The 12,623-nt window shown below is 38.3% G+C and overlaps 1 protein-coding gene across 2 annotated transcripts in view; it reads left to right on the top strand.

The window, feature by feature from the left end:
* The window catches only part of wdr25 (WD repeat domain 25), a 31,880-nt gene extending 19,257 nt beyond the window's left edge, over positions 1-12,623 (top strand). For both annotated transcript variants that reach the window (XM_047392917.1, XM_047392916.1), the window contains exons 4-7: positions 5,920-6,050; positions 11,167-11,337; positions 11,639-11,779; positions 12,223-12,623. In XM_047392917.1, coding sequence (XP_047248873.1) covers positions 5,920-6,050; positions 11,167-11,337; positions 11,639-11,779; positions 12,223-12,444 — 665 coding nt within the window. In that variant the 3' untranslated portion in view covers positions 12,445-12,623. The remainder of the gene's footprint in view (positions 1-5,919; positions 6,051-11,166; positions 11,338-11,638; positions 11,780-12,222) is intronic.

The following is a 12,623-nucleotide window of genomic DNA, read 5'->3' as shown; positions in this document are numbered from 1 at the left end:
CACACTCACCTTTGCAGTTGTTCTTGTGTTCGGAATGCTACGCAGATCCAAACTAAACCAAACAAAAATCAGAGTAGTTAAAAAAATAGATTTTTTCCGGGTGGCCAAAGTGTTCAGAGACAGTCATTCAGAGTCATTATTGAGCACTTGATTGACTAAATGCTGGAAAAGGTGATTTGTGGGTGTAACAAAACGATGTGTGTCTGTTCATGAATTCATACAGGTCCTTCTCAAAATATTAGCATATTGTGATAAAGTTAATTATTTTCCATAATGTCATGATGAAAATTTAACATTCATATATTTTAGATTCATTGCACACTAACTGAAATATTTCAGGTCTTTTATTGTCTTAATACGGATGATTTTGGCATACAGCTCATGAAAACCCAAAATTCCTATCTCACAAAATTAGCATATTTCATCCGACCAATAAAAGAAAAGTGTTTTTAATACAAAAAACGTCAACCTTCAAATAATCATGTACAGTTATGCACTCAATACTTGGTCGGGAATCCTTTGGCAGAAATGACTGCTTCAATGCGGCGTGGCATGGAGGCAATCAGCCTGTGGCACTGCTGAGGTCTTATGGAGGCCCAGGATGCTTCGATAGCGGCCTTTAGCTCATCCAGAGTGTTGGGTCTTGAGTCTCTCAACGTTCTCTTCACAATATCCCACAGATTCTCTATGGGGTTCAGGTCAGGAGAGTTGGCAGGCCAATTGAGCACAGTGATACCATGGTCAGTAAACCATTTACCAGTGGTTTTGGCACTGTGAGCAGGTGCCAGGTCGTGCTGAAAAATGAAATCTTCATCTCCATAAAGCTTTTCAACAGATGGAAGCATGAAGTGCTCCAAAATCTCCTGATAGCTAGCTGCATTGACCCTGCCCTTGATAAAACACAGTGGACCAACACCAGCAGCTGACACGGCACCCCAGACCATCACTGACTGTGGGTACTTGACACTGGACTTCTGGCATTTTGGCATTTCCTTCTCCCCAGTCTTCCTCCAGACTCTGGCACCTTGATTTCAGAATGACATGCAGAATTTGCTTTCATCCGAAAAAAGTACTTTGGACCACTGAGCAACAGTCCAGTGCTGATTCTCTGTAGCCCAGGTCAGGGGAATGCGGCACCTGTAGCCCATTTCCTGCACACGCCTGTGCACGGTGGCTCTGGATGTTTCTACTCCAGACTCAGTCCACTGCTTCCTCAGGTCCCACAAGGTCTAGAATCGGCCCTTCTCCGCAATCTTCCTTAGGGGCCGGTCACCTCTTCTCGTTGTGCAGCGTTTTCTGCCACACTTTTTCCTTCCCACAGACTTCCCACTGAGGTGCCTTGATACAGCACTCTGGGAACAGCCTATTCGTTCAGAAATGTCTTTCTGTGTCTTACCCTCTTGCTTGAGGGTGTCAATAGTGGCCTTCTGGACAGCAGTCAGGTCGGCAGTCTTACCCATGATTGGGGTTTTGAGTGATGAACCAGGCTGGGAGTTTTAAAGGCCTCAGGAATCTTTTGCAGGTGTTTAGAGTTAACTCGTTGATTCAGATGATTAGGTTCATAGCTCGTTTAGAGACCCTTTTAATGATATGCTAATTTTGTGAGATAGGAATTTTGGGTTTTCATGAGCTGTATGCCAAAATCATCCGTATTAAGACAATAAAAGACCTGAAATATTTCAGTTAGTGTGCAATGAATCTAAAATATATGAATGTTAAATTTTCATCATGACATTATGGAAAATAATGAACTTTATCACAATATGCTAATATTTTGAGAAGGACCTGTATGTAAAGTTTCTGTTTCTGTTTAAATCAGCCCAATTCAGTCCTGATTACAATCCAGTGCTGTCAGATTTACTCGATAATTTAATGGCAGTAACCAAAATGTTATCTGTCTAATGAAGCAGAGCCGATTGCAATGAGTTTTCAGCAATTCCTGATTTGAGAAAGCTTGTGTTGACAATGGAAAGGACAAAGACACATCCAGTAGAACTGACTTTGTTATGATCAGAAATCTGTTATAGTTCGAGAGGACTGCAAAACACCTCAAAAACATAAAAACACTGGGCTGCGGTGTACTTTCTATTGGAAAGAGAAGCAAAGGAAATACACTGAGTTAATGACAGCAATGCCTCAGTCCAGGAAAGAGGCGAAGCTAAACACAGAAGTTCAGAGCCAAGTGTACTTTCTACGGGTACACTGAGGTAATGGCAGCAACAGCTGATAGAAAGGAGTCCTGTCTGTTGCAAAGAAAAAGAGAAGATAATTAATGTTAAATAGAAAAAACAAACAAGCATTGTCTGTGTATAGAAAAAAACCTATAGTTTCTGATAATCATGCACATTCCAGACATAAACTCATTCTGAATATAGAAATATTTTCATTTGAACTTTTTAAGGACCTAAAACATTATTATACATTATTTGGAGATTTTATCTAATTATTTAGTTTTAATTGTACATTAAGTTGTTACACGCTATAAGAATATTCCAAATATTTAGTTTGTGTGGCTGTGCTATCCAAATATGCTTTTTTAGAGAATTTTGGAGGAAACTCCCCATATGTTCACACAAATGCAACAGCGTTTTATCACAGCTGAGTCTGTATTTTGACCAACTCTGAAAGGTTCTTTTAACAACAGGATCTTGATAGCCTTATGTAGGCTTTACACTTTTATGTTGCGACAAGCACAATTAACCTTTACTTTTAGACTAATTCCTGGTTCACATGGCAGGATGTTTGCCCCGATCTTCCCCTTGCGACATCCTCCGATCATCGGGATGGCTCTTAAGATAATTTTATGAGATATTCCTGCTGTGTGTGGTGTGTTCTGACTGATCTAGTCTGCTCGGAAGGAGGTCGGTACCACTTTTACCTCAAATCTGAGACATTCAAAATGTTGGATAGTCTTGGCCTGATATCCTACCGTATGGAGTGTTGCTTGAGGACAAACGAGTGTGGACACCAAACACTGTAGGACCAAGACTGTTATATCTATGATTTCTTACCGGGTCTCCCGGATTTTAAAAATCAGCTCACAATTTTAAAATCTTGCCATGTGAACCAGGTATAAGGATTGTCACAAATCTAACTCAAACAATTAAACATGCTAGATTTAACCAGACATACGTTCTGCCATGGTATCATTTAGAAGCAGGAAGCTTTTTTGGAAGAAACAGGTCAATAGGGATATTGTTAAGATTCTCCAGACGTGTTACATTAATACCTCCTGTGAACATCCAGAAAATGTATTAAATAAAGTTTGTAGTAGAAGAACTTGTGGTTAGGGGAAAAAAATAAAACTTTAAAGGTATTTTTTATTATTATATTATAACCAGACCATGTTGTGTTTTTACATGATAGACCAACTGAAAGTAGTGCATAGTTGTAAAATGAGTACGGTAAATGTTTTTGCCAAAACAATATTTCATGAAATTGTATTCGGACCCCTGCACTCTGATAACCCTCAATACAATTCACCTTTAGAAGACAGCTGACTACTAAATAAAGTCCATCAGTGTTATTCAATCTCAGTATAAATGCCTCACTGTGAAGGCCTCAGAGGTTTGTTGGAGAAAATTAGAGAAATTATAGGATCATACAGACCAAGGAACACAGCAGTCTGGTCAGGGAGAAAGCTGTGGGGGTTTTCAATCCATTATCGGAAAATAGAGTATTTCACAAATCTGAGCCTACCAAAAAATGGCCTTCCACCTAAACTGCCAGGAATGACCTGGAGATTGTTAATCAGAAAAGCACCCAAGAGGGCCATGGTAGCTCTGGAGGAGCTGTGGAGATCCACACCTCAGGTAGACTTTCTTTCAAGTATATCTTTTTCCATCTGCTTCACAATTATGCTCTACTTGGTGTTGCTGCTACGTCATGTAATGATTTTTTTAATTTTATTGAAATATCAAGTAAAATTACAGATACCACTTTTTAATTTTAAATCCAGTATGGCTGGTGGTTTGCGAAATCTTGCTCATTTGCTTTGATGGATTCTAGTGAGAGGCACAATGAGTGCTTTATCCATGTGGCTCTCTGCCCTGAGGGCCTCATCCCTGCTCTCCCAGTCACGCCACATGTCCTCGGATTTACAGGCATCCACTGCATGTCGGATCTACATACAGACTATCATAAAGAGTAGGGTAGATCAACTCCATCTCAGCTTATCTGTTATCCTGCGACAGTTAATTAAAAATGCTTAATTAAAACGTGTGGATGCCCCATTTATTACGAGGTAAACTCTTGAGTTCTCGTCTTTCCAAACATAAGTTTCAGATCTTCGTTAGAGATCTTTGCTGCGAGTAAGCCAATTAAGCATAAAGTGTGGAGCTGATAAAAGAGCCTGTTAAAACTTTGATTCAGATCTGCTCAGTCACATTTTGGACCAAACAAGTTCACCATGAATTGAGAGACTACGACTCGTCTGCTTTAGAAGCACTTGGTAGGGAAAAATGCATAATAGAGTGTGATTTTGTTGAGGGCTAACAGCTTCAGAGGCTTTTGGGTGGGTCTTTGTTGTTTGTTTGATGAATTAATGAGGAGCCCTGAGCAACCTTATGAGTTTGGGGCTCATACTCTGGTCTCATGTTTTCTCAGAAAGCTAATTTTTGGTCCCACCCTGTCAGAACTAATTATACTTAGGTTCCTTTGTGCTCTTGTTTTAATTTTATGTGTGACGTTTTTAAATCAACATAGATGAAACAGCCTCTAGCCACAACATCATCAGTTTCATCGTTGTCTTAGAGACTGAGAACTGCAGCATTATTTGCTTTGTGCTTAAAACTTTTCATGGTCTTTTATGTGATGTTTTAATATTAGGAGCTGAAAGACTGCATTAACTCTTTTTAAGGTAGGCTAAAACAAACTTGTGGTTTACTGTTTTTGCACAAAACCATCAGATTGACCATATCTTTAATCAGTAAAACTGGTTTTCATTCCATTTGTCAGTATTAAAAGCCCAGTTTGATTCCTTCATAGATTTCTAACAAGTCTTTCACAAAGATGACTGATAAATAAATAAATAAAGTAGTATAAAAGGATATGCTCTATCCACAATTCCTCAAATGGCATAGGTTTAGCTTTACCTGCTTCACATTCTGTAAAAAATCGCCTATTAAGCACCTTTTGCTATCTGATTATTAATCAATTAATTGAAAAAACAATCAATATATTAATGGATTATCAAAATGATCGTTAGTTGCAGCCCTAACCAGAAGAGGAAAGGCGTTTTAGCTTTCTCGCACAGACAGCTAACAGCAAAAGAAGCAATCCTGGTTCTGACACAGCAGAACACTGTGATTTCCACAATCTTGCTCCCAATACAAATACACTCTTCAGAATGACAGCATATCGAAACTTATAGACATGTTTCTAAAACTTGATGTTTCACAAAATCCACGCATTTTTCTAAAGTTTAGACTCAGATAACAGATATTTATTAATATTACAGCACATATGGCAAGACAGAAAACAGTGCAACACCAGTTTTACTTCTTCAGTCTTGATTAACTATACCAGAGCAAGATTTAGGCATCAGTTAATAAACTAACACATTGTCAGTACCAAGATTAATCCCATTTTATAAATCTACAACTTATTCGAGATAAAGTTTTGTAGGAGATCATTATCATGCAGTATTATTGAAGAATTTACATGAACTCTCTACAACTCCACGACTAAGAGCATTTCCTAACCATAAATGATAATATTGCAGGGTCAATAAACTGACATAAAGGGACATTATTTCCGTTGATAAATTTCTTATGTCACCTATTTATTGTTTAGTATATGTCTGTATATATGTCAGATGTTTATTCTATTTATAATTGTACAATTTAAGGATTGCTAATTCTAAAACGCTGTAAAGGTTTTTTTTAAATAATGGATATAACTGTTTTGTGTTCTCTGCAGGGCAGCAGACAGTGAAAGTGGACAACCAGTTTAAGGTGATGTGTGTTGCCCTGCAGCCCAGCAGCCCAGACGTTTTTCTGTGTGGAGGTTACAGCTCAGTTGTCTTGGCCTGGGACTCTCGCTGCTGCAAGGTTAAACCTTTTACCCTCCCTGAGTCTTTGTCAGCTTTTCATTGCAAATGTATTAACAACCCTTCGACCTTTTCACATCTTGTCACAGTAACACCCTCAAACATTAACACAACATATTTTATGGGGATTTTAGATGTTAGCATCTTCACAGCATGATGTTGCCATCAACATGTTTCACTCTAGGCATTGTGTGTTCAATGTGATGTGCAAGGTTAGATTTGCATGTAGGCCAAGAAGTTTGATTTTGGTTTTATCTGACCAGAGCACCTTCTTCCACGTATTTTCAAACAATGGCTTCCTACTACTCTTCCATAAAGACAACATTTGTAGACTGCATGGCCGACATCTATCCTATCAAAAGATTCTCCCACCTGAGCTGTGGATTTCTGCAGCTCCTCCACATTTATAGTAGGCCTCTTGGCTGCTTCTCCGATTAATTCCTTCCTTGCCTGGCCTGTCAGTTTAGGTGGAAGACCATTTATTAGGTGACTTGGTGGCATTCAATTTATTTTAAGGTTATCACATTAAAGATGACTGAATAAAAAATGCACAATTTTCAAATATTATTTATAATAAAATTAGAAAATCATGTATAATTGCCTGTTCACAGTAATGTGATACTTTGTGTTGATCTAAAATCCCCCCAAAAATGGATTGAAGTTTGTGATTGTAACCTAGAGTTCAAAGGGTGTGAATAATTTTGCAAGACACAATCATTTTTGTTGAATTTTGTTTTCACACATGCATGTTGTTTACAACTGCATACTGCTTTATCGTCTTGAGCTGCGTACCAGATCAAATTATATTTCACTTTGCGGAGCAATCTGTCCCAGACTTGAGTGCATGATTCTGCTACATCTGTGGGACAAGTTCTATAACTAATTGTTGAAACTTTAATTTTCATAAATTGTTCCTGTGAAGCTGCAACCTGACATTGCTATTAAAGCTAATGGAGTGTTTTATATGATAATCCTGTTCACATCCTTGGAATCTAAATGTTTGCCTGTAATTTCTTCCCTCAGTGATCCGAGTCAGCTCCTAGCAGGGATTTAGGTTTAACGTAGCAGAAATGCTTCTGCCAGTGGGTGTCAAAATGAGCTGCAAACAGAGCGTAGAGCAGTCTTCTCTGAAAATAGGCTGTTAAATCTGTGGAGCCCAGGGTATGGCTCAGTTTCAGGCTTGAACTGCTGTTCTGTTGAGTAAAACAACCCCAGCAGATAAGATCCTGTCCACTCAAAAGCTCAACCAGTCAACCCTTAGTCTGAAGTCAGATGAACTCAGGAGGCCCTTCTGTGTTATGTTAAGCCTTACTGACAGGAGCAAAAGTTAAAAGCTGCGGAGAAAAATAGTGCAAGTTAAGTGACAGGTAGGGGGCGGAGAGCAGCTGCTCGCTCTCTGCTCTGTAGCTTTAACTCAACCGGACCCTGACTGAGATTAGATGTTATAAATCAAAGAAATTAAGCATTCTTCCACAGTAAGATAGGGGCCCCTAGTCGCTTTAACTGCTTCAGATAATTCATTTAAAATATGGGTATCAATTAGCTTTTTGTTTAACCGATTTGGATTTAATTTGTTCTTAACATAGTCTATATATACTAAGTCAGCATGGGAGAGGCCAGAAGTCAGAAATTAGTTACTTCTTTACCATTAACTTCATTACTGACAAACATGTATTGTTTATTACTTAACTTGTGGTTTAGTTTGATGCCTGAAAATGTGTAAAGTCTCTTTAATTTACCTTAAATGAAATAAAACGTATTCCCGTCAATTAGTGGTGATTATTTGTTAAGGTTTTAGGTTTTAGGACATAATAAACACATCATCTCTTCCTTACTGGGAATTTAAACGTGACATAAACATAAACAACAGCAAAAGCTGCGCAGTACAGTGAGCTGAGCTGCAGGTTAGTTCTAATATTAGTGTATGCTTTTCAAGGGCCATGCTAAATGCTAACCTGAACGTATGCTCGGTGTACTCTAGTAAGCACAAACACATGAGTTTAGTCTCACCATCTGTAAATATGTCAGAAATCTTTTTTATAGATAATCTTATTTCTCTAATTTGGAAGTTCAAAAGTATTCTAAATAATCTATGCTTAGTCCTCTTTAAAAGTTGGATGTTGTGTTAAACTCTGAATGTGAACCAGCTTTATATTCAATACAATGATTACATGGAAATCTTGAATGTGTAAACAAAACTCTACATAAGAGATGGTTTTATCTAGTTAATTTACATTTTTGGGTCTCTCTATAGTTCAAACAGTGTGGTAGAGAAAATAAAAGATTACATTTTATTTATTCGCTGCCTTGCGTTATTTTAGCCTTGCGTTTCTCAACGTCTTCTTCTGATTGGTTGATTAGCACCTCGTGACAACTCCTTCCCAGCTACTGGGGCAGAGCTGAGTTCAGAAAGAAACACAAACTGAACCAAAGGCACTAGAACTTTTGCCCAACCAAGTCAATATTTTTGTTTGTATCATACATTTTGCTACACTGTTTTAATTTTGTGTAAAAAGCCTGTAAGAATTTAGTTAAATGTTAAACCAGCTCAGATAGTATGGTTTAATTTCTCCTAGTAGCTGTAGAGCAGATTTAGTGATGTGACTTAATTAATGAGATAATAAGATGTAATTTTTAACTGCATTATTTATTTACCGTAATTTTTTATGGATATGACGAGGATGGAAAAAATTTGAAAAACTGAGGAAAATGTAGATTAACCCCATCCAGTATCATCACCACGATATTAAACAGACGTCACTATTGCAGGTTTTCCTGATCTTGTTCATCCCTAACATGAACATATACAGTCATATTCAAAACATTTGAATACTGTTGAGAAATGTATTTATTTCAGTAACTTTATTCACATTATATAGTTTCATTAAACACAGGCTGATGCTTTTAACCCTTTAAATCTGTTATTATGATGATTTATTGAATATGTATTTTTATGACAACATAAAATGATCAAAACTAAGGAAAATTGCAGAAACAATGTGTAACAAAGACAAGGTCATTCAGTAGGGTTTTGAATCACTTTAGCAATAAAAACTCCAGGTAATTAACCTCTGTATGACCTTATCAGTCTCTTAGATTGTTGAGGAGGTCCAGTCTTCTTCACTGTTTGTTGAGGTCTGTGGTATCATTCTGAAAGTCTTGCTATAGACTTTACTTGTGTTGAGGTCTGAACTTTGACTGGGCCATTGCAACGCAGTGATTTGTTTCTTTTTCAAGCACTCTTGTGCATTTGCTGCTGTGTATGTGATCATTGTCCCGGTTCCAGTCAAGCTTCAGCTGTCAGACAGATGGCCTCAGAATGACTGTAGAATACTTATGTATGCAAAGGAAGCTGCTGGTCTCATGGATTCAGCGACTGATGCATGAAAGCCAGACCCTGTGGCTGAATACTAAGTTTAGAAATCCCCTCGTCCATCTCTGTATGCTCAACACTTGGTACCTTTACTGAGAAAGAGTGTTTGGGTTTTATGGTCACTGACCCAGAAGTGTTCTGGTTTGTTCAGGGATCAAACTAGGCAAACTTGCCTTGTTTGTCTTTGAATGACAACACTTTAACCAGGCAATCCTCGCAAACAAGCCATACTTACCTACTTTTTCTGACCATCCTACTATGATCTTTAATATTTAACGTCCCATTAGAGATCTGTAGAAGGTGAGATAAAGCCCATAATTATTATTTCAGAGCATTTCTTTGTCTGATATTTGGGACTCTAAAATGTCCACTTTTAGGGGTTTGCAAGTTTTACTGAGTTCCGACTCAGTAATGAAATGGATTTTCAACGTTTCATGTATTAGAAACTGAAATCATAAGATTTTAGGTTTGCCCTTACATTATTTATTTTATCAAGTTTATTTGAGAAAACAAACAATTATTGCAGCTTAACAGAAGTCTAGGTTAGATATTTAGTAGATTTTTAGAAAAGATGTACATGTTAGTTATAGATTGCTGACATGTATTCAGTGCATCTTTAGAGATTATTTTCATTGTGTTGTAGTTGGTATGCAGCCAGATATTAAGGTTCACTCTCTTAAACTGCATATTTACAACACCGGATATGGATTAAATACCAGTAAGAAAGTGGAGAATACTGTATGTGTTGTCACAGCTTATATGTTCGAAATTATGGAAAGTTCTGCCCATGGCTCTCTGTGATGTTTTACAAGCAAGAACATAATGCAGGTGGTTCAGGTGTTTTTCTTCTTCTTGGTAATCTCTCTTCTGAACAAAAGCATCACACAGTGTGAAAACCTTTCCTGTTGTAGGTCAGTTAGAATTACCACAATAATTTATAGTTGCTCAACAGCATGGGAATATCTGAACATTAAACTGTTCAGGATGGAGTCGGGTTCTGTATCCCAGAGATTAATGCGTTTTGGTACCAAATGAGCAAATCGACCCCAGACAAATGAAGAAGAGCTCGTGAAGATGCTGGCTAAAGCTGGTAAAATAGTCATCATCCACAGTGAAACGGGTCCTGAACCATCATGGGCTAAAAGCCCCCTGAGAAAGGAAGATGACTTTACTGTAAAAGCAACATGAAAAGACAAAATACAATTTGCAAAAGGACTCAGGAACAAAAACGTAATTTACAGAGACAATTCCTGTGGTCTGATGAAACTAAAACTCAAGGGTTTGGCCATAACTGACCATGGTTACGTCTACAGGAAAGTGGGACAAGGAAGAAGCTAGCAAGCCAGGGAACACCATTCCTACTGTGATGAACAGAGCTGGCAGCATCATGGTGTGTAGGTGTTTTGTTGCAGGAGAGAATGGTGAACTTCACAACATGGATGGCATCCTGAGGAAGGAACATTATGCGAAAACATGTCTAGATATATGCTAGGAAATTAAACCGTTGGCACAAGTGACAAGGGCAATGAAGTCAGTGCTTTGGAGTGGCCATCACTAAGCCCTGGTCTCAGTCCTGTGGAAACGTTGTGGTCAGAGCTGAAAAGGTGTATGTGAGCAAGGTGGCCTACAAACCAGACTCAGTTACAGTAGTTCTGTCAGGAGGCATGGGCCACAATTCCAACAAGCTTTTTTTTAATTACAAACACTGATGCTTACAAATGTGTGTGCATGTTTACATTTCCAGGTGGTAAAAGCCTACAAAGCAGCCATCCAGCAGACCTTGGACATCCTGTTTCTTAGAGGTGGGACAGATTTCATAACGAGCTCTGATTGCGTTAGTCGAGACTCTGCCGACCGCACCCTCATCGCCTGGGACTACCAGAGCACAGCCAAGGTTTCTAACCAGATCTACCATGTAAGTAATCAGTGAGGAAAAACATCAAATTAAACTTAATTACACATGCACTTTCTGATTTGGACCAAGTTAGAGACAATGCCTGTAAAACTGGGATATTTTGACTGCATCATAGTGCTAGAGGGAGCGCCACTCCTCTGCGTGCAACTATTTAGAAAATGTTTTTAAAACCTGAAACATTTCAACAGCATATCAGTTTCTGAATGGAGTGTTTTATGCACAACAAGAACATGATTCAACCATAATGCACAATATACAGTAATTGTTGAATTTTTGTTAAATAAACGTATTCGGCCAACAGGAGCGTTACACGTGTCCAAGTTTGGCTCTCCACCCCCTGGAGGAATCATTTGTTGCCCAAACCAATGGGAACTACATGGCGCTGTTCTCCTCACAAATACCCTACAGAATGAACAAAAAGAGACGATTCGATGGACATAAGGTCAGTAATTACTTCTTCACAACCACACGTTTTGGTGTATTTTATTAGGATTTTATATGATACACCAACACAAAACAGCTCATAATTGTGAAGTGAAAGGAAAATTAAACATGGTTTCCAAAATTTGTTTGTGGTTAAGAAATCTGAAAAATGTGTTCACCCTCTTTTACTGCGATTCCCCTACGTAAAATATTATAAAAATATTAAATTTCCGTCTCCTAAAGTTTCAAACCACCGAAAAGAAGCTCAGATGTTTAAGCCTCCATTTAGTCTTCATTAGCTTTATGGTTCAAGGAAGAAAGCAAAGAACTGACTAAGAAAATGATCTAAAGAAAGTCTGTAAATAACATATTCAATGTGATTTTTGTGCCTGCTAATAATGCTGATTATAAAATAAACTTCGGATGGAAGGTTGATGCAGTTCAACATGTATTTCCTTCTAGGTGGAGGGTTATGCTGTTCAGTGTGACTTTTCCCTGGATGGAGCCATACTGGCCTCGGGAAGCTCGATGGGCTCGGCCCACTTCTACGACTATCAAAGTACTCGCGTGCTGCACGCCATCCGGGCTCACTGCCAGCCCTGCCTGTGTGTGTCGCAGCATCCAGTCCTCCCTGCAACTGTGGCTACTTGTGACTGGGCGGGTGAAATCAAGATCTGGCACTGAGATCTGGGTGTGAATAGGTACATACATGCTTTTAGCAGCGGAGAATCACCTGGATTGAAAAAGGATGCACAGATTTAATTTAAAATATTTGCAAGAAAAATAACCTGTAGAAAGAAATTAGGTTTTCAAGTCTACTGTGTATTAATGCCTCGGAAAATAAATTTGATTGTATAATGCAA

This window comes from Girardinichthys multiradiatus, chromosome 19, assembly GCF_021462225.1.
Source record: "Girardinichthys multiradiatus isolate DD_20200921_A chromosome 19, DD_fGirMul_XY1, whole genome shotgun sequence".
Taxonomy (NCBI): domain Eukaryota; kingdom Metazoa; phylum Chordata; class Actinopteri; order Cyprinodontiformes; family Goodeidae; genus Girardinichthys; species Girardinichthys multiradiatus.
The sequence above is the reverse complement of the archived record's forward strand: the minus strand, read 5'-3'. Positions and strand labels throughout refer to the sequence as shown.